The following is a 25,754-nucleotide window of genomic DNA, read 5'->3' on the forward strand; positions in this document are numbered from 1 at the left end:
GTGATGGGTAGTAAAGGTGAGCTGTAATTGTAAGTCCGTTTCTTGTTCTTCCTTCAGGAAAGCGGCATGAATTATTGGGTAGAAAAGGGTGCTACTCCTGCAAAACTTCTCATGGGATTCCCCACCTATGGACGCACCTTTAGACTTAGCACCGATGACACATCTCTGGGTGCTCCTGCCTCTGGCCCTGCCTCTGCAGGGCCGTATACACGTGAGGAAGGCTTCTGGTCTTATTATGAGGTAAAGAACCCAATCAACTTGAGTAATTCTCTGCTTCTCAGACTTTCTGGGCCTACCACTGCCATCCTATGTTTTTCAGAATTTTCAGTGAAGTACTTCTTCGCAAGGAGCATAATTAAACAGTGGAATTTGCTACTGCAAGATACAGCAGGTTTTGAACAATTTGAACAATTTTAAAAGGGGATTAGATACATTTATGGAGGATAAAGCTGTTGGTGGTTGCTAGTCATATTTATTTATATAGAGCATTTATATTTCACCCTCCAGCCAAAAAAGATCAAACAGCAGTTTACAAATTGTTAATCTGGCTATTCTCTGCCCTGTTTACAACCTAGAAGAAAAGGGGATGGCAGTGGAGGGAGGGATTAAATGCAGCAAATGCTGGCTGCTGTTCTCTCCCTCCAGAGGCCATAGCAGTGGCAGTTGATATAGAGAGAAGAGCTTTCATCAGTTGGTGAAATCAAGGCACAGTGATGCTGTATATATTGGCTGTTTATTGTACATCTTGGCTGTATACTGTCTGCAGCATCAGGGCCACTGTGCCTCAGATTATCAGTTTCCAGGGGAGCAGAAGTGGGAAGGTGCTGTTGCACTCATATTTTAGCTTGTGGGCATCCCATAGGCATGTGGTTTGTCTTTGTGGAACAGAATGCTGGACTAGACCTTTGGTCTGATTCAACAAGGATGTTGTTCAGCTAGGTTTTTCCCAGAGACAGGAAAAAAACCTGTCTTTTCCAGTGGTATGGTGGTAATGCATAACCTGCATGTGCTCATCATGACTCTCTCTGTAGTTGCAGCTCCAAGGAAGGTCCAAAAATGGAGGCAGGTGCATGGATCCATACTAACAAAATAGCTGGAGAGATTTCTTCCCTCCCCAGGATTAGATCTTTCATAGAGCCAGTACTTTTTGCCCATTCAGAACCAAGCCAACTGAAAATACTTTGTACTACAAAATGCTGGAGGTGTCATTATTCAGTTATCTGCTAGCAGTATGCAGAGTCCAGGGAAACAGTTGGCCATATATCTGGAAATGAAACCTCATTTTAACTCCTCAGAATTAATCATTTTATGGGTTGCGCTGCTGAAATATCATGTACATCTCTGATAGCATTAGAACCAAATATTACAATGAATCCATCAGATCACAAACAGGCTTTCCCAATTTATTAACAGTTACAACATGGTATATTTGTTTTCAAGGTCTGTGACTTTATAAAAAAGGGTGCCACTGTTGGCTGGATTGAAGACCAGAAAGTTCCCTATGCCTACAAAGATTCTGAGTGGGTTGGCTATGATGACAGAAGAAGTTTTAGATACAAAGTAAGGCCTTCTTTGCTTGCTTCTTGGTTCATTATTCATCTCTTTATGCCTCTTGCTTATGTACTGACCTCAATTGGTTTTGTTGGTAGGCTCAGTTTGTGAAAGACAACAGGTTTGGTGGCGCCATTCTATGGGCGGTTGACCTGGATGACTTCAAAGGCTCTTTCTGTGATGATGGAGCTTACCCTCTGATGAACGAGCTCAAGAAATCTCTTTCAGGCAATGGTGAGATGATGCCAAAGAACTATGGAGTGAGAATGTTGTTATTAAAAAGTGTGTGTGTGTGTGTGTGTGTGTGTGTGTGTGTGTGTAAAATCAGTTGGCTATATTCCACATTTGAAATTGTCCCACATTTTTTTTTGAAGTTGTGTTTAATCAAGGGGATATTATGCATTAGCAATTCTGGTTGACATCCACTTTCATGAAGTGACTTCAATAGGATAGGATTCATATGAGTCTTAAATTAACATCATCTTTAATTTTTAAAAGTTTCATCAAATCCTACACAATTGGCCACTTTTTCCTTTGTCCGTTTTTTTACTTCTTGATGTGTGTCTAAGTGTCAAAGTAGCTTCTAAATGGGCATTCAAGGAATTAAGGGTATGCTCCTTTTGCAAATGTTTAAAAGGAAGGAACCTCTAGAATGTGATCTCCTTCTGACTATATTATATATATTTTTACTGGAAAATACTTGATATGGGGAACTTAGCTTCCAGTTGAGTGGGAAGCATTGAGAAAAGCCCAAAAGTTCCTGTAATTAGCAAAATTTTGTTTGTCTTTTTAAAAAGAAACACTTAGTACCACAATAAGAAATGCTACCTTTCCTGACACAGTTGAGTGCAGTGCAGTTCCCAATGTTACTTTCTCTTGTCAATGCATATTGCAGAAAGAGTACATTTTTTATAGTCACAGGCTGTAGGGGCTGCTAGGAAGTGGTTGGAATAATACGGCTGGTTTTAATACAACAATTCAAGACTTCAGTGATGCAATTTTCTAATATCTTTTTCAGTATGTGGTGGCTCTGGAATTGTGCCAACATCAGGACCTTGGCCCACTGAAACTCCAGGATCCATCAGCACTCCTGAAACTATCACTGTTTTACCTGACAACTTTTGTAACGATAAACCTGATGGTAACTATGTTTATCCCCCAGATCCACACAAATACTACTCTTGCTCTAATGGAATCACATATATACTAGATTGTCCCCCTGGTCTGGTCTATGATGAAGAGACAGACAGGTGTGATTATCCAACTGCAGATTAATTTTTGAAAACAAACCTTTACCCACAACATACAAGTACAGTAAATACAATACTTGCTCTAATGTGAACTCAAAACATGTCCAGCAGGCAATGTTTTTTATCACTAAAGGCAAATGTGATTATCCACTCAATGCTAAATTTCTGGATTACATTTGTAAAACAAACCTGATTTCAGTTACGCTTATACATGAAATCCACATAAATATTATGTTTGCTCTGAAGGATTCACAGCCATATACCTGAATTGTCCATGATATTGTAGCTATGATTGCTTCCAGGCATGAACCAGACATGAACCCTTTTTTCACATAGTTTTCTGGATTTTCTGGCTTGTGGAACTGAAAAGTCTCTTCTATTATACTTTAGTGCAAAGAAACACACTGCAAACTGTTCATAGTAGCAGGCAGATAATAATGGGATACACTTCAACTTCTGTATACTCATCCTACCCATCTCAACCTCTCTGTCTTCCCTGAAAATATGGAGGATTGAGGGCATAGGACACACTTGTGTTGCAAACCTTGTAACAAACAAGTCTGTTTATAAAAACACTCTTCTGGTAGGAATAAAACAAATTGGAAAAAACCGAAAAGTTCAAAATGTAGAATTTCACTACTTTGAACTTTGCTCTCTTCTCACAACCTATGTACAGCTGTACCTTCGGATTTATGGGGGATCCATTCTGGACTCCGCCATGAACCAGAAAAAACACAAATATTGGAGCCCCATTGTTTTTAATTTTGTCCCTCCTGGCTTCCCATTCAAAACCGCAAATGGGAAGTCAGTGAATCCAGAGGGATGACTGTAGTTGTCTTGCTGTTGTGCCTTGAGACTATTCCTTCTCTTTTTCTTTGAAATTGGGTTTGACATGGCATGGAAAACCAGGCACCTCTTCCAAAGCCTTTTCTGTTTTCAGAAAGAGAGCATTAACAGTGTCTAACATAAAATATATAATACAGTGGTACCTCGGGATACGAAATACCCAGGTTACGAAATTTTCGGGATACGAAAAAATCCCATAGGAAAACATTGTTCCGGGTTACGAATGTTTTTTCGGGTTACGAAAAAACTTTTGGTGCTTTTTTCGGCTTTTTCTCACGGAATCGCGGCTTTTCCCCATTAGCGCCTATGGCAATTCGGCTTACGAAGGCTTTTCGGGTTACGAACGGTGCCACGGAACGAACTAATTTCGTAACCCGAGGCACCACTGTATGTCTTGTTTTATTTCAGTAACTGTTGACAATCAGATACATCTGCCTGCTGGAATTCTGTTATAAAAATCTTTAATGACAAAATAAGGCAGGGAATTTTCAGATAAGATTGCCTATCTCTTTACACATGTTCCTTCTGTAGTAAATTAGAAATATGAAAAAAAAAAATAAAAATAAGCATGAACAAATTTCAAAATGGCAGACTTGAAATATATCTTAAATTCTGGTGTTGTCTTCTTTTTGTGACATGAACACATAGACACATGAACAGCTATGCATATATTCCCATTAGCTAGGCTGTTTTGGAGAGTGAGCAGGGGAAAAGACCAATACAGAGTATCACTGTTGTGTTAAGAAGTCTCTAATTAGGGAAATTTCTTAATTAGCTCAAATTGCTGAGAGGGAGGGGTAACAATACCCTCGCAAGACTGTGTCCCTTAATGTAAACCAAAGAACCAAATAATCCCTTAAGAGATGACACGGAGACAGGCTTTTCCAATTAAAGTCCAAATATTTATTAAAAGAAGGGGGGAACACACATATAGCAAGGGGCACACACACATACACACACTCAAGACTTAATGGAAGGAAAGGAGGGAAAGTGGGGATAGATTGAAAGGCAAAACTATGGACAATACTCATTTCTGAAGGCTTCTCTGGGATTTCAATGCTGAAGTGTTTGATGGATGGAATATGGCCGCCGGAACGTGGGGGTGGGGGTGGGTGTTGACTGAGGGAATTAAAATCAGAGTTCAGTCTGATGTGGAGCCAAGCTGCATTCTGAAAGTAGCACACCTGAGTGAGCAAATCTAGGGGTTCTTATAGGCGAAATCTAGCCTCTGGTGGTGAGTTTAATGGTTTGGCCGAAGCCTGGACAAAGCTGTTTGATTGCCTGGGTTTTGTTAAGCTGAGGTGTAGGATGGCCTGGTCAATGCAGTTGAGTCTGACACAATTGGGGGAAGACAAACAAGTAAACAGGTGGGTCGTTGATTTGATCACTGGCCCATCAAGTGTGAGACTAAGAACAGTCAGCACTGTGTTGGTTTTGGAGGTGATGGCTTCCTCAGTAGTAACTCTTAAGCTATCTTTGGGGAATTTCCATGTGTATTGTTTCTAGGGATCTTGCCTCCTCCCTTACCTGGTCACCTTGTTTTGGAGAAATGGCGGGTCCACTAGGAGGTCAGTTTGAGGTCAGAGTGAACTCCATACACTCCAAAATTTTATAAAAATGCAGTTATGCTAACAGTTGACACTGCATCCACTTACCCAACATCCTATGGTAGTCATGCTCTGTGGAACATTCGTATTCACACCTCCAAAGATTTGTCCTTCTGACCTGAGTCTTAGACTGGTTAAACAGATTATTCTATTAACAGAAAATGGATGAAAGGGAGCTAAAACATGGGCTAAAAACTAAAGGATCTTGGAGTCATGTGGGTGATTGTAAAATTATTGTAATGAATCATACACAATGCATATTAAAAGGTCAGTCTGGAAACACCATTTGATGTCACTGGTGATGCAGTCTGGAGGCATTATTCTTAGAAGTGGATTTTGTGAAAATTATAAATACAATGGCAACTACTCTTACCTAAATCAATACCACAAATGTATCAGAGAGCAAGTATTCATAGGAAGAGTTCAGCAGATGTTATATTTTGGACAGGAGGTTTTAGTTATCAGAGTCACTGAAATGTTTCACATGTATGGAAGAGTAAAAGTGCCCTGTGGATTATCCCATGGGCGGGGTTTCAGATATTGCAAAAGCACAAGAAAATAAAATTACTGGTATGGTAAGAGTTTATATAATTAACTTTACAATAAAATCTACAAATATTTTGGAGGGCAATACAAAATGCCCAAACAGGCGATATGAAGTTTTCTGTGAGTGCTGCTCCCAAAAGTAACCAAGAACCTTTAGAATGGATGGAGTAAGTAAACAAAAAGTAACCAAGAACCATAGACCCATAAGAGACGCTGCAGACTGGGTCAGTCAGAAAAATCAGTAGTAGCACAGCACATTACTGTATAAACCATCCTGGGCATAAAATGCTATTTGAAAACACAGAAATTCTGGACCATGCCAACAGCTACCAGGTCAGAATGCACAGTGAAGCTATTGAAACCCACAAACACCAAGACAACTTCAACACTAAAAAACCACTAAAATTAACATGGAAATCACTCCTCCTTACCTAGGGCCACACAGTATATATAAAACCCCCTCTCTGAAGATGCCAGACACAGTATCCTCCATTGCTCCCCTTTTGTATTTGGCATTCCCCCCCTGTTGTGGTGAGATACCAAAATATTTTCAATCATTGTCCCTTCAGGCTGCGAGGAAAGCCTTCCTTTTTGCAAGGCTGAACATCCATCCGTCATGTGTTACTAAGGGGAGATATATGAAAATTCCATTTGTCAATCGTCTTTGTATATGTGAGGCAGTTCCAGATACCCTCCAACATATTGTTTTTCTTTGCCCATTATATCAAAAACCGAGAAAAAAATTGATAAAGAAACTAATGGAAATGAACTACTGTGTAATGGATATAACTTTAGTGCATTTATTGGAGGATTGTAATGAGCAGATTACACGATTGATGGCAAATTTTCTAATGGAGGCAACAAAAATCTGGTATAAATTACATGTTATACGGACGGAATTTTAAAGTATCTATGTTAATAATTTTAGTTTAAAATTTTAACTTTGTATGATGTTTTATTTGAGATGCCTAATAAAGGTTTATGGTATGGTATGTATCCTCCATTTGGAGCATGACAGGAGAAGCATGCATTTCTATCTTTCTCTGAGAGTTTTGAGCCCTTACATGGCCACGTCTCTCCATGTTTCCCTGGAAGGTCCTCCAATTTGTGGTGCCTGGTCCTCCTTGGTGGTTAGGATATCTATTATTATTATTATTATTACATTATTATTATTATTATTATTATTATTATTATTATTATTATTATTATTATTATTATCTGGGCCAGGAGCATACATTTCTACTTCTATGAGTGTTTTTAGCTGAGGGTGGACAGACATCCTCCTTTTCCAGGACATGTCCTCCATCTCAATCTTCTTTCCAGGAGGAAACCCACAATGTCCTCCCATTTGGAGCATGAGTGAGAAGCATGCATTTCTATATTTCCCTGTTTTGGCCTTTTTCTTTGGCCATGCCCTCCATTTTCCATTAATGTCCTCCCATTCTGAGCATGACTGAGAAGCATGCATTTCTATATTTCTATTTGAGTGTTTTGAGCTCTTATGTGGCCACCCCCCCTTGTTTCCTGGAAGGTCCTCCATTTTGAGGTTCTTTGTCCTCCTTGCCGGTTAGGACAACTGGGCCAGGAGTGGCCAGATGTCCTCCTTTTGCAGGACATGTCCTCCACATCAGCCTTCTGTCCAGGAGGATTTCCACAATGTCCTCCATGTGGGCCATGACTCAGAAGTACACCTTTCTATTTCTCTGTGTTCAGAGCTTTCCTTTGGCCATGCCCTCCATTTCCCTGGAAGGTCCTCCATGTGGAGCATGTCGTGAGCAGCATGCATTCCCCTCTTTCTCTGAGTGCTCTGAGCTCTTGTTGTGTGCTTGTGCCTCTTCCCTCGTCTTTCTGAGGGCTTGGGGCCCTTGTGGGTCCTGCCTTGGGCCTTGGGCCTGGAAGGAGGAGGAGGAGGCCCCTCTGCCCTGAAGCCCCTGGGGAGGGCGCGCTTTGCCTGTGGGCTGCCAAGGAGGAGGAGGAGGAGGAGGAGGAGGAAGGGCCAGACGCCCAGCAGCCGGCCTTCTTGGCAGAGAGAGCGCGAGAGCTCGGGAGACGAAGGCTGCGGGGCTGCCTGCTGCCGGTGGGTCTCCCTGGCTGGCCCCTTCCTGCTGGGTCCCTTGGAGCCGCCTTGGCCATGGGAGCCTGGACCCGGGCAGCGGTGTTCCTCTGCAGCCTGGCAGCTGCTGCCACCCTGGGTAAGGGGGCTGTGGGGGGAAGCCAGGCCCCCGGAGAGTGGAGAAGCCCCGGGGGGGGGCTCAGGGAGAGGGGCTCAAGGGCTGAGCCAATGCTGGGAAGGCTGCATGATCCCCCCTCAGGGCAAGAGAAAGGAGGCGTAGGGCATGCATGGCCCAAGAGAAGCTCCAGGCGCCCATGGAAAGGCCTGCTTGCCATGCCAGGCTCAGGAGGGAGAACTGCCCAGAAAAATGGAGGGCACGGCCAAAGAAAAAGGCCAAAGCCCTGGGGCTGATTTCGGCATTAAAGAGCGATTAAAGGGCATGGAGAGCATCCCGCAAATGACGCAGACATGGCAAGTAGTGGCCCAAATGATTATCACACGCAATTGCACAAATGTCGGAAATGCGTTGTTGCTGAAAGTAAAAAGATGCCCGTTAATGTTTCTTTGTGGCCACTTTAATGGCGAATTTTGTGCGACATCATGTGAAATCATTACACATTTTTCCCCAGGATCTTCGTGGGATAAACTCCCAATCTCCTTTTTGTGATAAACTCTGTAGAAATAGAAATGCATGCTTCCAAGGTCAGGCTCAGAATGGAGGACATTCCAGAAAAATGGAAGGCATGGCCAAAGAAAAAGGCCAAAACACTAATAGGAATCAAAATGCATGCTTCTCATGTCTTCTGGTTTTGTGGGGTTTAATGTTTGATTTTTATGTACTATATAATGTTGTTACCTGCCTTGATCCCCAAAACGGAAGAGGTGGGATATAAATAAATATTTCATTCATTCATTCTTGCTCAGAATGGAGGGCCTTCAAGGAAAAAGGAGGGCATGACCAAAGAAAATCTCAAAACATTCATTGAAATAATCTGGTTTGACATCACTTTAACTGCCATGACTCTGTGCCATGGCATTCTGGGCATTGCAGTTTGTTGTGGCACCAGAGCAGAATTCGGGCACTTAGAGTGGTGTCAAACTGGAATATTTCTGCAGTGCCAGATGCAGCATCTTAAAGACTGTTGGTAGTTTTTCTGGACATAATTTAAACCCTGCAAACAGTTTGCCATGCAGCTTCAAAAGTACACGCATAGCAAAGAGTGCTTCTGAGCATGCCTAAAGTGCCTCTCTCACTGAGTAAGCGAGACCTACTAGTCAGAGTCCACGTGGCATAGTGGTTTGAGGGCTGAATTAGCAAGACCTAGTGAGAACCAGTGTGGTGTAGTGGTTTGAGTGTTGTCCTACCATTCTGGAGGCCAGGGTTTGATTCTCAGCTCAGCCATGAAACCCACTGGGTGACCTTGGGCAAGTCATTCTCTCTCTCAGAGGAAGGTAGTGGCAACCCTCCTCTGAACAAATCTTGCCAAGACAACCATGATAGTGTTGCCTTAGAGTTGCCATAAGTCAGAAAGAACTTGAAGGCACACAACAACAACAGCCCTTCAACAACTAGGGATTCTTTTGGTTGGTCCTTTTGCTCTGGTCTTCGATCCCTGAGGATCCAGCATATGGGTCATTTGGCTGAATACCATGTATCTCAGAGTTGGAACATACATCTTCAGGTCAATCTTTGGAGCATTTGAATGAGTGGGAACAGCACATGAATTAGGGTATATTCATTCATATCTGTGAACTTTGCACAGGGAAAGTTTCCAGTGGTATGTATTGCTTCTACTTTATGTATTGCTTCTACTTCTCAGTATCATTTGGTGGGGAACACAGGTTGGAGAGTATTATTATGCTCTCATCCTACTTGCAGATTCCCAGAAGTACTTGGCAGAATCATAGTGTTGGAAGAGACCTCAAGAGCAATCCAGTCCAATCCCCTGCCATGTAGGAACACAGAGTCAAAGCACTCCCGACAGATGGCCACCCAGCCTCTGTTTAAAAAACACTACTCTCTTGAGGCAGTGTATTCTGTTGTCAAACAGCAATTGTCATCAGGAAGTTCTTCCTAAAGTTTAAGTGGAATCTCTTTTCCTGTTGTTTGAATCCATTGCTCCTTGTCTTAGGACTTTATCAGGTTGGCAAAAAAGATGGGCTCATAGTATGCTCCCATCAAAATGCAATAACGCAAAGATTATCACATGATGTTGTGCGATATTGCCATTATCCTACAATTGTCCCATGAATACAGAGGCATTCTAGCACTGCTTTTTATTTACAGGAAAATCCTGTGAATAAAAAACAGCACTAGAATGCCTCTTTATTCACAGGATAATTGTGCGATAATCGAGACATCATGCAACGTTGTGTGATAATCTTTGCATTATCGGGCAGTATTGATGGGAGCATACCATTATGCTCCTGTCTTTTTTGCTAGTCTGATAAAGTCTTTAGTGTCTAGAGCAGCAGAAAACAAGATTGCTCCTTCTTCCGTATGACACCCTTTCAGATATTTAAACTTGCATTACCTCTTAACCTTCTCTTCTCCTAGCTGAACATACCCAGATCCCTAAACTGCTCCTCGTAGGGCATGGTTTCTGGACCTTTCAGCATATTGGTTGGCCACTATGGGGATAGCTCATCTTTTGTTATTTTGTGATAGCTGGCAACAGTTCATGCCTTCTCTTCCACCTTTTTGGGCATCACCAGGCCTTTGCGAGCCAGTGAAAATGCAAATGCCTACATCTATTTATTACTAGGTTCTGTTTGACTGTCTTGCCACATCCTTTTTGACTGCTCTGTGAATCAGGGCTCTGTGCAAATTATTTTCGTCTGTGGTTAAGGAAGGAAGCTGAACCCAGAATTATAGGAAATTTGAGGAAGATAAATATCCTATTCAGTGAGTTCTTAAAATAAATAAACTATTTTCAGAAATGTGGAATTATGGTGACAGCTAAACTTGCTGACAGCCAGTCTGGTTCTCTTGATCCTTTGTTGCTATTTGCTACAAAACTGGGATCATCTGACCACATAGCAGAGTTGGTCTGATACTGGTTTGAAGTTACCTTAGGCTACTGTCCTTACAAATATGATTTTTACTGACAGTTAATATTATTATTTAATCATATCAAATGTAGTGATCTGATTCAAATGTTCAGAGAAACTATGTGCTAGAAACTTGTCAGAGCTATAAAACTTTGGAGTGGAGTTAGGGAAATCAAATGCGTTAAGGCATCCCATGTCAAAAAAAATGAATGAAAAGCTAACATGTTAGGCAGATCCCATGGAAGAACTGGGAATGAATTGTGCTGGTATTTCTCTATACTAGAAATGATAAATATTTTCACATTGCTCCCCTTTACGAACATAGGAAGCTGTGTACTGATTGGCTAATCTGTCCCAATACTGCCTGCTGAGTCTGTCTGCTGCTCTCCAGGGCCTAAGATAGACATCTTTGTCATTACCTGCTGCTTGATTCTTTAATTCTAGACTAGGGGCATCATTAGAGAGGTGTGGGGTGTGTGGACCGCACCAAGTGACAACCTGAGAGAGGGTAACATCACTTCTCCCCAAACATCTGCCTTTTGACAGAACTGGGCTGTGGCATTCAGCTGCAGTGTTTGTTTGTTTGTTTATATCCTGCTCTTTTCCCAGGACTGGGACTCAGAGTGGCTTCACAGCATTAAAAAACAAACAAAAAGTACAATTAAAAACATTTAAAAATAAATAAATAAATGACGTACATTAAAAAGAATGATCAAACTAGTCCAACATTCCAGCCTGTCCTTATAGTAATTCCTTAAATGCCTGTTTGAACAGGTAGGTCTTCACCTGCCGGCGGAAAGCCATCAAGGAGGGAGCCATTCTTATCTCCCTGGGCAGGGAGTTCCAGAGTCTAGGGGCAGCCACCGAGAAGGCCCTCTCTCGCGTCCCCACCAACCATGTTTGTGAAGGTGTTGGCATGGAGAGAAGGACATCTCCAGAAGATCTCAGAGTCTGGGCAGGTTCATACCAGGAGAATTGGTCTGCCAAATAGTGTGGACCTGAGCCATGTAGGGCTTTTTAGGTTATAACAAGTACCTTGAATTGTGCCTGGAAACAAACTGGCAGCCAATGAAGGTGTTTCAACAGGGGAGTTGTATGGTCTCTGTAAGCTGCCCCTGTTAACAGCCTGGCAGCGGCTCTTTGAACCAGTTGAATTTTCTGAACACTTTTCAAAGGCAGTCCTACGTAGAGCCCATTACAGTAGTCCAAACGGGATGTAACCAAGGCATGTACCACCGTGGCCAAATCTGTCTTCTCAAGGAACGGTCGCAGTTGGCGCACAAGTTTTAAATGTGCAAAAGCACTCCTGGTTACAGCAGAGACCTGGGCCTCCAGGTTCAAAGCTGAGTCCAAGAGTATCCTCAAACTGCGAACCTGTGTCTTCAGGGGGAGTGTGACCCTATCTAACTCAGGCTCTGCCTTCCGACTGACCAGGAGCACCTCTGTCTTGTCTGGATTAAGTTTCAACTTGTTTGCCCTCATCCAGTCCATTACTGAAGACAGGCACTGGTTTAGAACCAGGACAGCCTCCTTGTGTTCACCTGCATCCCTTTAAAATGCTGAAGAGATGGTGTGAGAGGGGAAGAGGCTCAGTGAAAAGAGAAAGAGAAGGCCCCAAGTTTAAAAAAAATTTTTTTTTTAATCCTTTGAAATTTTAGTTTTAAAAAAACACATCTTACCAAATTTTCACGCTACTTGAAACAGTTTACATATAAATACATTTAGGCTGTGGGTATGATACTTAAATTATAAGGTATAATTATTATAAGGTAATTATAAGGTCAAATATTATATAAGGTAATTATTCAAGGTATAATTTTAATTTTGCCAGTTGCTCATGTCACTATTGCCATTACATTCAGCAATATATGGGAATTACAATTTCTGAGTAATATTAGTACAAAAAACATTAGAAAGGCTTCTGTATGGTGTGGTATGGGGGAGGTCAGTGGAAGGGTATTAGACACCATGTGTTACCATACTGGGTGACACCAACCCTAGTGATACTGCTGCTGTAGACTGACCCCTAATGGGACTTCCTTTTTGCTTGTGTTTAGTTACTGAAGCTAAGGCCACTCTCATTACCTGCATATATTGTTTTTTCCTTAAACCTAATGTAAATGCAGAGCTACTCTTGGCAGGAACTTAGTTTTGATTTATGTTTCACATTTTATCTAAGATGTTAGTCATCTTTGTATATGTCTTGTATAAAAATTATAAATTGTACATGAGGTATACAGCTTTGGGGGTGTATTGTGGCCACTACTACTCCTGAATGGTTTGGTGGCTTCAGTGGCCAGATGTGCCTTTGCCCAGTGTCACCTGATGTGCCAGCAATAATGGGCTGCTTGGGCTTCTAGGTTGCTTGTGGGTCCCAATTCAAGTTGTGGGGTTTCACCTTAAATGGCTTGCAGCCAGGGTATCCACAAGAACACCTAGGATCTTGCCCCTAATTTACATTCCTCATACGAAGCCCTTATGAGGTACTTAAAACAGGGCCTTATGTGTAGCAGCACTCCTCCCTAAATAAGCTATATTAGTTTTCTCTTGGCTGCCCTTCAGGTGGCTATTGCAGGCAAGATTGTTTTGCTAAGTTTTTAATGATTCACGCTGCTTTCTCATCTCAGTAGTGCTGCCTGGGTTTATTGTAATAGGTTATTCTTGCTTGCCTTTGTCTCTCATTGAGCCGAGGGGCAATCCAAAAATGTAAAGAATAAGCAAATAAAATACAGGTAAATCTCCTCCCCTGAGGTCTGCCATTTTCCACAATTGTGCAGATATTGCACCCATTATTAACAGGGCAAATCTCAGTGAGGCCACTGATTCCCCAGTCTCACAAATTGCCTGTCCCCAGAGTGCTGTACCAGCTGTTCTTCTCAAGTTCCCTTAATGCAATTATGTAGTTAATGTCCTTTAATTACTTTGTGGTACTTACAGTCAGAGTGCTGCTAGGTTATAACAGCCCTGATGGTTCAACATTGATGAATGAAATCATGACTTCTCCAAATGAGAATTCTGTCCCCTGCCCCCGCATGACATTTTCTTTCTATCCCCAAATTTCTACCACTGCAGAAAATGAAACATTGAAAATCATTTGCACCAAGAATTCTTTGCTGTGTTTATATTCCCTTTGTAATTTTGCCTGCCCCTTTTCTTTGGCTACTTCGACCGTATGCACTAAGTGCTCAATTGAAGTTTTATGTTACTACAATGCTAAAATTTTGGGACAGAAGGAAAAATTTATGGGGGGGGCCAGGGATGTAGCCAGGATTTTAGGAAGTGGGGGTCCAGACTAAGTGCCACCATTATATTGGGGCTTGGGTGCAGCAGCATGCACCATTCATTTTTCTAAGGGAAGGGGGGGAGGGTCTGGACCCCAAGACCCCCCCCCTTGGCTACGTCCCTGGGGGGGTGAATCCTGATGCTCTTATCCCCCTCTAGTAACATTCCCACCTCTGCCCCACTTCCTTCTCATTAACTTCCATAATGATTTCTAGAGATGGAAATGAACTTATCCCTCCCCCCCTCAATGTTTATCCCTCCCTCCTCCACTTTTGTGGCAAGGGAGGAGGAGAGTCCTTCAGAGTGCAGCATTTATCAGGAAGGACAGTCTTCTCCAAGGCTTTGGCACATGGAGTGGATGTGTTCTCTCTTAAATAATCTAGTGTCTTCACACTGTAACAGTAGCCTGTTCACATCAGAAATTAATCAAGTCTAAGTCGGGTGACTGTACTTTACAGCTAGATTTAAAGACCCAGCTCTTTAGATTTTTCAAAAGGATTTTACCAGTAAATTATTTTTCACATTTCCCCCCCAAACTGCTCATCTTTTAGTTTTTAAAAAAATCTGCTACAGCTTCATTTTAGCTATGGGTAGTGTAAAATTCTATCTGCACATAATGGGTGTCTGGGTGAGTTGCTACAGGGGGAAGTTCATGCTGCTGTTCACAACACATTTAAACAGAATATACAGCTGGCAAACAGATGTTTAAGAAATCAAGCAGTCTCACAACAGCAAGTCACTGTGGTAGGAAAGAATGTGAAGCATGTGTTTGTGTAACAGAGGCTTAAACTACTCACAGTGGTGGCAGATCAGTTGGTTCAAACTGGGTCTGTCCCAACTATGTGTAATGTGGGGTGAAGACCAATTTATGGTGCCAAAGGTGTGTGCAGATGGAGTTGTAGGTTCATTTAAGTCAGTCTTCCCTCTTTTCTTTTTCACCCATGCTTTATCTTTATTAATTTATTAAGCCAGTCTTCCCTCTTTTGATATACCTCCCCGATGTTTTGGATTACAGCTCCCATCATTCCCATTCAGTATTATTGAGGAGTCATGGGAGCTGAAGACACATCATTGAGCAAGGTAGTTATATAAGCACATCTGAATTGTTTTATGTTACCTTCAAACAAATTACCTAAGAACACAAAGTCAAGTTTCTTATATCATGGTTCTTACAGTAAATTTGTCCACATATCTAAGGCAGAGGGCCACAGAAACAAAGCTTGAGAATGGCTCTGTTAGCTCTTTCACTTGTTTTAGTAGATACAAGAGACCTGAGTGTGGCAAAGGTATTGTTTTTTGGGGTGTGTTTGTGTGTGTGTGCGCGCAAGATATAGAAATGTTGACAGTGAAGCAGAGTCCCCAAGCCTAATTCCTTTAAAATCTGAGCTTTGAGGCTGATTCCCACATGAATGCACATTTCTTTATGTTTAATCAATTGGTGAATTTTGATCTAGTAATTTACCTTCAGTATGTGAATGGTATCTACATACTTATCTATTATACTTTGTTCTGCCTTTCTACTTACAAATACTGCCCAGGTTGGCTAACAAACCTTATTAAAACAAATTAAACACAAAATAAAAACAAATTAAACACCAAAATCATTAAAGAGAATTGAAGCTCCATGGAAGAGATTATAGGACAGCTGTAACTGTGAAGTCTTGTCCATTGAGGGTCTTTCCCATTTGTAAAACATGACTTCATGACACTGTAATCCAAATGACAAATGTCGGTGTAAACTCAACCCTTACTTGCACATAGCATATTTAGATGGGATGTTAACACTTGGAATCATTAAAAGTTTGTCAGGGTTCGATAACCATCTCAAACCTTGACACTTCTATCTCCATTTCAACATACAGAATATAATTCTTTGTTCTACCTTGTTTTCTCTTTTTCTCTCCCCTGTAAAAATTGCAAAGACTTTGCAAGCAACACACACACACGGGAATGTTCATTCATTTTATCTACAGTAATATTGGAAAACTTTTTGGTACTACAGTGATACAAGTCTGATAAATAGAGGTATATATGTAGTGTTAGTAGGTCACAGCACTATGCCATGATTATTTACTTTGAACTGCTACATCCAGTGGAACTGTCTCACGAATAAGAGACATAGAATTGCAACTAATGATTCCTTAATATGACAGCATATTGTAACAATATTTGAAATAAACAGCAGGATGTCTACTTTGACTCATTTAGAGAGCTCCCTGTGCTTTCTCCCTTGTCTCAAAGCCAGTTTGAGAAAAAGCCAAGTATTAATAAGATAGATTTTTGAATTTTGTTGTTGCCAGTTTGTAATTGCTCTGATAATTATGGCTGAGAAGGCATTACTTTTAAACACCTTTTGTGTTGTTTTAGGACCAGACTGGAATATTAGTAGGCATGTGTAATGGTCTCCTAATGTTTTAAACAAACAAACAAACAAACAAAAACAGCCATGGCAGAACCAGAAGAACAGATGAGCAATGAAACATGACCATTTGTTACTTACATTTTTTTCACTCTGTAGATTAAGGAAGGAACTGGCAAAACCATCTCTAGTATTCCTTGCCTAAAAAAATGCTATGAAATTCCTGGGGCTCTCACAAGTCAACAGGTGACTTAAAGGCACACATACACAGAGGTGGAGGAAAAGATTTTTAGAAAACCAACCAACCCCACACCCCCTATTAGTATGTCTACAATCACTCCCTGATGGCAAAGCTATAAGCTATTGGACCATCCTGTCTCAATTATCTGCTCCAAGATACTAAATTTTATTAAATCATCCCACAAGCACCTTTTCAAATAACAGCTTTTCCCTTCCAGATTCATCATTTGAAAAATGGTGTACCAGTTATATACATGAGATACCATGCTCAGAGAAACACACTACTGTAGAGGCATTTAGCAGCCAATTAAACGAATTTAGCTCCTGGAATTATATTTTATTCAATTGCAGTGTTTAGGGGCTGGTTTTCATAGCAGGAGTTTAATAAGATTTTTCAGTATCTGTTGTAATATCAACTACAAGAAGAACTAAAAAAGACTCATTTTTAAAAATTGCTCTCATTTCCCCAATTCTGAAAAAACCTTCTCTTGACCCCTCCTCTTTGTCTAGCTATCGTCCGATTTCTCTTCTTCCCTTTCTTTCTAAGGTTTTGGAACGGGTTGTTTATTCACGCTGTCTTGAGTTTCTTGAAGCCAACTCCATCCTCGATCCCTTTCAATCTGGTTTCTGCCCAAGGCATTCTACAGAGAAAGCTCTCACTAAGATCTCGAAAGACCTTTAATGGCCTTTACTCTGTTCTCATCCTTCTCGGTTTGTCTGCAGCCTTTGACACCGTTGATCACTGTCTCCTAATTGACATACTCTCTGACCTTGGGTTCTCAGACTCTGTTCTTGACTGGTTTAGATCTTATTTGTCTGGCAGATCTTTTGCAGTAGTTGCAGGAGGTCAGACTTCTGTCTCCTTATCTGTTGGAGTTCCCCAGGGCTCTGTTCTGGGTCCCCTTCTGTTTCTCTCTACACACTGTCCTTCGGAAAACTCATTAGCTCTTTTGGTTTTTCCTACCATCTGTATGCCGATGACACCCAGTTGTATCTTTGCACCCCGACCTTTCTCCAACACTTGAACAGCAAGTCTCGTCTTGTCTCACAGCTGTCTCGCAGTGGATGTGCCATCGGCGTTTGAAGCTCAACATGTCCAAGACGGAGCTTCTTGTCTTTCCTCCTAAGCCCAACCTTCAACACTCCTTTTCTGTCTCTGTGTGCAACACTTCTATTCAACCAGTCCAGCAAGCCCGCAGTCTTGGTTTTATCTTTGATTCCTCTCTGTCATGTATCCCTCAGATCCAGACCACAGCCAAGGCTTGTAGATTCTTTTTGTACAATCTTGCCAAAATCTGACCTTATCTCTCCGCCTCTACTGCCAAGATCCTGGTCCATGCCCTAGTGATCTCACGACTGGATTACTGTAACGTCCTCCTGGCTGGGCTTCCTCTTTCTCACCTCCGCCCTTTAATCTCTGTCCAGCATTCAGCTGCACGCATTATCACTTCCACCCACCGCTCTGACCACATCTCTCCTGTGTTGGCATCCCTTCACTGGCTCCCCCTCCCTTTCCGTATCTAGTATAAGCTCCTGCTGTCGACATTTAAAGCCCTCCATGGACTGGCCCCTCCTTACTTATCTGACCTTCTTTCTCCTCACCTTCCCACTCGGGCCCTCCATTCTGGTAGTCAAGGTCTGCTGTCTCAGCCCAGGATTTCCTCTGCCTCATCCCAGATTCGCCCCTTTTCACTTGCTGCCCCTCACTCCTGGAACCTTCTTCCCCCACAAACAAGAGCCATCACTTCTTTAACCAGCTTCAAAACGGAGTTGAAAACCATCCTGTTCAGAGAAGCCTTCCCAGGCATTGCATAATTGTCGCTTACTATTTGATGTTCTTTTGGTGCCTTTTTATCAAACCATTTCCTGTATTGCTATGTACTGTATATGTATTATCCTACTTGAGAGTATGTATTTTCCCTGGAAGAAGATTAACCATCCATTATGAAGCCAAGCCCTCCCTCCAGTCCATCTGCCTTGGTCCAGGCCTTGGAGGTAGAGAGGAACTGTTGGACCTCATCCCCTTTTCCTCCACCACTCCCTTCTCCTTTTGTGTCATGTCTTTTTAGATTGTAAGCCCGAGGGCAGGGAACCATTTAATTAAAAAGATTGTATGTACAGCGCTGTGTAAATTTACAGCGTTTCATAAATAAAGGTTAATAATAATAATAAATAATAATAATCTTAAAGCAACAACTGCAGTGGTGTCCTTTGATGTACAGTCTGCTGCATGACATGTTACATTAATTTGTTGATTTAATTTGTTAACTTCATACTGAGAGAAGGTGGCAACATTTTTGTGACTCTAGTAGGTTGTTTAAAACTGGAGTAATTTTCTTCCCACAAATACTGTTGATATGATGCCATACATGCTTACTCACTCTCTTGGGGATTGCTGTGGAGGAGTAAAACCATCTGTGCAAAAAAGTCAAGTTTGAAACTTTCTTTGTCAGGTGGAGCTGATTGCACTTCCCCCCTCCTGTTTATCTGTGCAACTTCTACTACAGCAGAATTAAGGGGCGTGTGCTGAAAAAGAAAGCTACACCATACTTCTGAAGCCTACACACACTTTCAGTCTGTCTGGAAGTTGGAACATAGAAGATGATTCAGCCCATGACTTTGGAATAAATTTCCACAGCTCTGATAGAAGTGGTACCATTAGAGGCTGTAAAATGTTGCAGTTGACCCACTGAAAACCAGGATCATAAACTAGTGGGGGTTGGAATTTAACTTTCATCCCTAGAGGTCTAGGAGCTGTCCACATGGGCCAAAAGGCCCATGTACCCTCCAGCCTTGTGTCATCCTGTTTGGACAATGCAGACCAGTTCTGAAGCTTATGTGTTAATATTTGAGGCAATTGCCATGTCTGGAGCCAATAAAGAGCTTATAGTGCATTAAACTGAAGACTGTGGGTTCATTCCCACTTACATTTGAACTGGTTTGCGATTCACCATTGCTCCGTGTTGGTAAATCGATCCAAAAAGGTCAGTTGTTTCCACTGTGAAAGCATATCTTTTCATTATCCCCTTGTAATTGCTTCTTTTTTTGCATGATTCTCATCCTTACTAGTTTGTGTCAGTTTAAAATGCATGTCAATCATCTGTGCATCATCAGTGATGTAAGTGGCAGCCTGGGCAGCCCAGCTTGGAAACTATATAAATTGATAGAAGATTCAATTCATTGTTTCACTGATTGCAAGTAGTTGCAAAATCAATGAATTGAATCTTCTATCAATTTTTTTTTTAAAATGCATGTGCCCATAGGTCACACCACAAGCACAAATGCAGTGCTGAGAGTGGGGGGGGGGGGGAATGGTGGATCTACCAAAAACTGAGGAGGGATGGCAAACATCTCTCTGCTATTAGTCCCTCTCCTCCAGAATGATGTGATTCAGATCTGTCATTCCCACTTTTTTAACATGCTTCGGAATCGATTCTTTTCAAAAGAACCGCCGAAGAGCTAGTGTCAGAAAAGAGCGGGTTTTTTTGCATTTGCCTTGTTTCATCGTGATTGGAACCAATCACAGTAGGATTGGAACTGGTTTTAAATGGGAACGATGGTCATATAATATGATCAGCATAGTGGGAATGCATCCATTGTGTTATAGTTGATAAGCATGATGCATTTACAGAACTAAACATTGGGACTAGTAGTGTTGGGACTGATATGTTAATTGGCAGCTCTGTTCTTTGTCTTGTTTTACTTCTGTTGGTATTAAGCCCTGAATTGCTTACATCAGTAGCAGATGCACAGAACTGTTGATTGAATGACTTGGTGGTGGGCAATTATGCCAAAGGTTCTTGAGAGATCTCAGGCTTGTAGCTCAGTTGAACTGAACAAGTACCATGGTAATATGGAAAAAAATACTGTGTACAATAGTTATAGGAAGAATAGTAGTAATCTCTATGACTCTTGCATGGAAAATGGGGTTTGGACCAGTCATAGTAAGAGGGGAAATGATGGTAAGCAGAAGTCTGTGTGAAGAACAGACAACTGGAGTAGCAAAGGCAATTGGAATAGTAAGGAGATGTCTGGCTGAAGGAGAAACAAATGAGGGATCAACAATCCCTTTCTCTGTAATCTTTGTATGAAGTTGATTGGGAATAGTGCCTGGGAAGAGGTTCTCTTTACATATGTTCTCAGTCTTAATATTCATGCAGAGATCTCAGTACTGTAGTTCATAGATATCCCACAACCTTCTATGCATTCCAGATCAATTACTGGAAGCAGTTAGTGCAAGATGAGGGGGTGATCAATCAATTATTTCCTCTTTGGAACATTAAGCTAACCGTAAAACTTCATCTGAGAAAGATGTTCTGTATTTGCAGTTATTTTTTCCAGTATAGGCATAGGCAGTCATAACGCTCCCTGAATCATGGCTGCTATCTGTATTGATGCTTCATTGAAAGCAATAGACTAAATATACATAGTGGTATTGATGGCATGTGGCATTGATTGGACCAAGGAAGACTGGATAATACAGTGCGCTTGCGCCATATGTGGACATACTATACTTGGCTTCCTGCTCATGCAGAAGCCGCGTGACAATATAAACAATGGTGCGTGCACCCCCATTGTTTCCTATGGGGTGCGAGCATACTCAGATTTTTCCTTACACGGGGGGGGGGGGGGGGGGCGGATCCCCGCATAAGGAGAGGGCCCACTGTACATAGTTCGCCTGCCTTTTTTGTTTTAGGAGACTGTGAAACTTATGTTGGTAGGTGATACTTAACAGATGTTTTCAAGATTTAGGAAATGGTGATGTAGTGTTTTGACTGTTGGACTATGATTCTGGCAGGCCAAGATTTGAATCTCCACTCAGTCATAGAAACCCACTTGGCTACTTTGGACAAGTCATGCTTTCTCAGCCTTAGATAAAAGATAATCACAAATCTCTCCTGAAATAATCTTGCCAAGAAAACCTTTGGATTGGGTCATCATAAATTAGAAGGCACATATCAACAATAATGAATAATCTGTCAGGTGTAGGTTACATGGATGGAAACCACCAGTCTTGCTGAAGCTGTTGTACCCAAGACATTTTATCCTATTGTGAAAATGGATGCCTGACATGGTATCAAGGTGGTTGGTATCTAAGCACTCAGTAGCAATACAGAAGCTAAAGAAGATGTTGAAAGAGCCAGGGGAGAAATTGTTCCTCATACTGAAGTGCCCAGCATTTCTTTACAAAAGCATTCCAACTCCTTGCAGTGGCTTTTTATAGAGAGATGATCATGTGGAATTCACATGAAGTGACTTATTCTGGGCCACTTTGTCAGTTACCTTGCCACTGCAGGTGATACACATCAGGAATAGGGCCTTAGCAGTCATAGAAAATAATGGAAGAGTATGACTGAAACCAAGGAATGTAATGACAAGGAACTAAATGAAACAACAAGTAGTAAACTAAAAGAAAAATAGTGATAAAGAAATCCAGTCAGTTGTTTGATTGGAGAAAGAGAACTGAGGAGAGTATTTTGGGAGATTATCACACCAAGGCCAATTCAGCAATAATCATGGTAGTGAAAGCTAACACAACAGTAGCGCTATATCGCTCAAGATTTTCGCACAGTCACCCAATCACGACATAAATGCCAAATAATATCGAGATTGTGTTCTACACATACAGTATCCATGCATGAATCATTAGTACATTGGAACTGATCGTTTTGTGCAAGCGCCATTTCGGTGCTATGGCACAAGTCTGCAAATCATGTTTCCATCCTGCATGGAATAAAATACAATAAAATAAAATTTATTTCTTCACCACATTCTTTCAATACAGTGTAAACAAAATCCTGCCCTATATCTCAAAAGAAGACAGAAATCCACAGCCAAACCGATTCTGGCAATGAGAACGGATTGCTTCTACTGAAATGCAGTCTGGGTTAATGTCCCTGGTTGCTTCCCCAATAGCATGAATGAAGGACAATTAACTTTCACACTCTCGCAATCATGCTTTGTTCATGCTATTGAGAAACCATTCATTGGACTTCCCTGTGAATGGTTTGTTGCCGGAGCATGCTGAGTTCTTCATGGGAGAAGTACTGGATGAGCGCGACTTCGTCTGAAAATCTTCAACGCAATTGCACAATTATGCTGGGATTATGCCTTTTACTTCTGTTTTTTCCCCCTGACTGAAAATCTCCTTGGAGAAGTATGCAGTAGGAGTTAGAGCAGGGATTCCACAAAAAACTGCTCAGCTCTAGAATGTTCTGATAAAAAAACGGTGAAAGCACAAAATCCATTTGTGTGAGTGATCTACTGTTTTCTGGCTCTCTGTAAGGGAGAGATGCTTTCATTGCACTAATGGAGATAATGTTGACAGTGTGAATTATTCAAACTCTGTTGTAAGAAAGGGTATTCCTTGCTTGGCAGTACCTCTGCATAAAAAGTGAAAGAATTAAACTAATGAATTTTAATCAAAGCTAATGGTGGCAGTGGAGACTTTTGGTTTGTTTGGTGGAGGGGGGGGGGGGGGGGGAGACAGAAGCCAAATTTTGTCCCCCCTGGTTGCACTGGTATATTTGGATGCATTGAAAGTGATCTCAGCTCAGTTTCTTTTTGCTTTTCCAGGGTTTTTTCCAGAGGTTTCTGGGAAAGCAGATTGCACAATCTGCTGTGTTAACAGGTAGTTTGGAGGCATTTTGGTCATTTTGGAGCCAAAAAATCACTTTAAAAAACATTGTGGAGAAAAAATGTTAAAGGGGGGGAGATTTGGGGGATCATCAGGAGGGCTTGGGAGACTGCAGAAGTGAGTTTGGGGGGCTTTGCTTCTCCTATTCCTGGCTTATGAGGAAAGGGCTTTTAATAATGTGCTGCACAATATTGCCAGTATTTGGTGCTTATTATTGAGTGTGTTTAGTGCTTATTAGTGACTCAGAAGGCCTTGGGGGGTGCTATCTTCAGAGTCTGGCATGGCTGCAGCCACACCAGACCCTTAAGGTCTTTCCAGGTGGTGGCAGTGCTGCCTTCAGGGTCCAGCATGGCTGTCCCTGTGCCAAACCCTAAAGACCTTTCCATGGGGGGGGGGGGGGGGGCCTCCCGGGCCCGCATAAGTAGGGCTTCTCATGAGCATATAAAGTTCCCATTAGATCTCTGATTGAACAAGATTCTAGGACTCTTGCAAGAGGCCCTCTTTTTCTGAGACTCGAGGTGGGCTTTATATAGGTCTACCTCACATGTACAGCCAGCCTTGGTCTGGTTTGGCTGGGTAACACTGTAGACTGTCTTGTATTGCTATTTGCATTGTTGTCATCATTGCAATTGACAATGCAGGCAAAAGCAAGCCTATTTTATTCAGGACTGCTTCTGAAAGTAGTTGTAAATCAACAGAGGGACATATGGTATAGTTTTCTGGTTGGAATACACATGAAATTATTTCCTGATGCCCCTTAACTAAGCATTTCAGAATGTGGACAGCCAACATGTCAGAAAGCTAGGCAGGACTTGGTTTTTCACTTCTTCATCCTGTAATTACAGAGCTGTTTCTGCTCTGTGCTGCAACTTATTAAAACTCATGAAGCACTAACAGAACAGTGTTAATGGTGTCTATGTGCGCACTTTCTCCCTTGTGGTCTAATAGTGCCAGGAAAAAGAATGCTGTAGCTGCAGTCATCTGGGGGAAAGAAAGAGAGAGAGACATACACTTTTTCTCCTGTGAAAAATAAAAGGAAGGAAAGAAGGCAGGCAGGCGGGCCGGCGGGCGGGCGGGCGGGCGGGTGGGCAGCAAACTTGTCCTGGCTCAGTGAGTGAGCAGACCATGTGTGAATCCTAGAGTTTGTCCTTTCTGAGAAGTAATAATTATTTCCATTATGTTCGTTTGAGGACCAGATGAATATGATCTTAAAGTGCCATATTCCTTGCCCAGTTTCCAAGTCAACAAAACTCTGCTTTGATTTTGTCTGTTTTTCATCCAGTCAGTAGCCAAGTGGGGTAGGTGGTGCACGAGGGATATGGATGCCCATGTGACTTGCATGGATTGAGGACAGATGGCAGAAAATTGGCATACTGTACCTGAAATAAAGAGAACACACCATGTAGGAATATCATTTACTGCAGTCATCATGAGTCATTAATTTTGAATCATTAATTTAAACATAACTCAATGTGTACACATCCAATTGCTGGTCCCAACTAGAATAGATTCATTGAATCAGTGGGGTTTACATAAGTGTGAACTTACTGTTAGTAGTAAGGTGTTTTTTGTCTCTCCAGTGGATCAACTGTAGTTGGAACTAACAATTAGGCTGCTAGCAATTAAAGTATCTTTCAAAATGTTCTCTAGCAATAAGAAACGAAAATGATCTCTAAGGGGAATGTTGGTATGCATGAAAGATTTCTTTTTTGACACTGCACTCTTGTGTAAAGCCTCCATACTATTTTAATAAAATGTAGTCCAGTGTAGTGGTTACTGATATTGGCCTAGGACTGGGCAGCTCAGATCTGCAATCAGTCATGTAACACGCCCCCCCCCCCGCGACTTTAGGCCAGTCACTGCCTCTTGACCTAACTCACAGGTGTTTTTGAGGATAAAGTGGGGGCAAGGAGAGAATTACAGATATCACTGAGCTGTTTTGAAGGAAAAATAGGAAGTAAATTAAACAATGATAAAATGATTTGTGTGTTGCTGATCCAGTTTCTTCTGGAGTTTAATGTTGTTAAATGAACATTAAAGAGGTGAAAGACAGAAGGGAAAAACCAAGCCCTGCCTAGCTTTCTCACATGTCAGTTTTCCACATTCTGAAACACTTTAATTCAGGGGCATCAGAAAATAATTTCATGTGCATTCCAACCAGATAACTGTACCCTGTTGATTTACAACTACTTTCAGAAGCAACAGTAAAACAATAAAACAAAATTATTATAAATTTAGTTTATAATACTATATTTAAATTAATTGATGCAACAGTGTATCATTAGTATAGCATCCAAATATGTATAATTTGTTTTTGTTTTCTATTTTTCTC

At 41.6% G+C, this 25,754-nt stretch overlaps 1 protein-coding gene and 1 pseudogene across 1 annotated transcript in view; both read left to right on the plus strand.

Moving 5' to 3' along the window:
* LOC121928559 overlaps positions 1–3,775 on the plus strand; it is a 30,239-nt pseudogene extending 26,464 nt beyond the window's left edge.
* Positions 3,776–5,196: 1,421 nt separating this feature from the next.
* The window catches only part of SHISA4 (shisa family member 4), a 34,809-nt gene continuing 14,251 nt past the window's right edge, over positions 5,197–25,754 (plus strand). The window contains exons 1-2 of the mRNA XM_042464275.1: positions 5,197–5,215; positions 7,654–7,992. Coding sequence (XP_042320209.1) covers positions 5,197–5,215; positions 7,654–7,992 — 358 coding nt within the window. The remainder of the gene's footprint in view (positions 5,216–7,653; positions 7,993–25,754) is intronic.

Source organism: Sceloporus undulatus, chromosome 4, assembly GCF_019175285.1.
Source record: "Sceloporus undulatus isolate JIND9_A2432 ecotype Alabama chromosome 4, SceUnd_v1.1, whole genome shotgun sequence".
NCBI classification, from domain to species: domain Eukaryota; kingdom Metazoa; phylum Chordata; class Lepidosauria; order Squamata; family Phrynosomatidae; genus Sceloporus; species Sceloporus undulatus.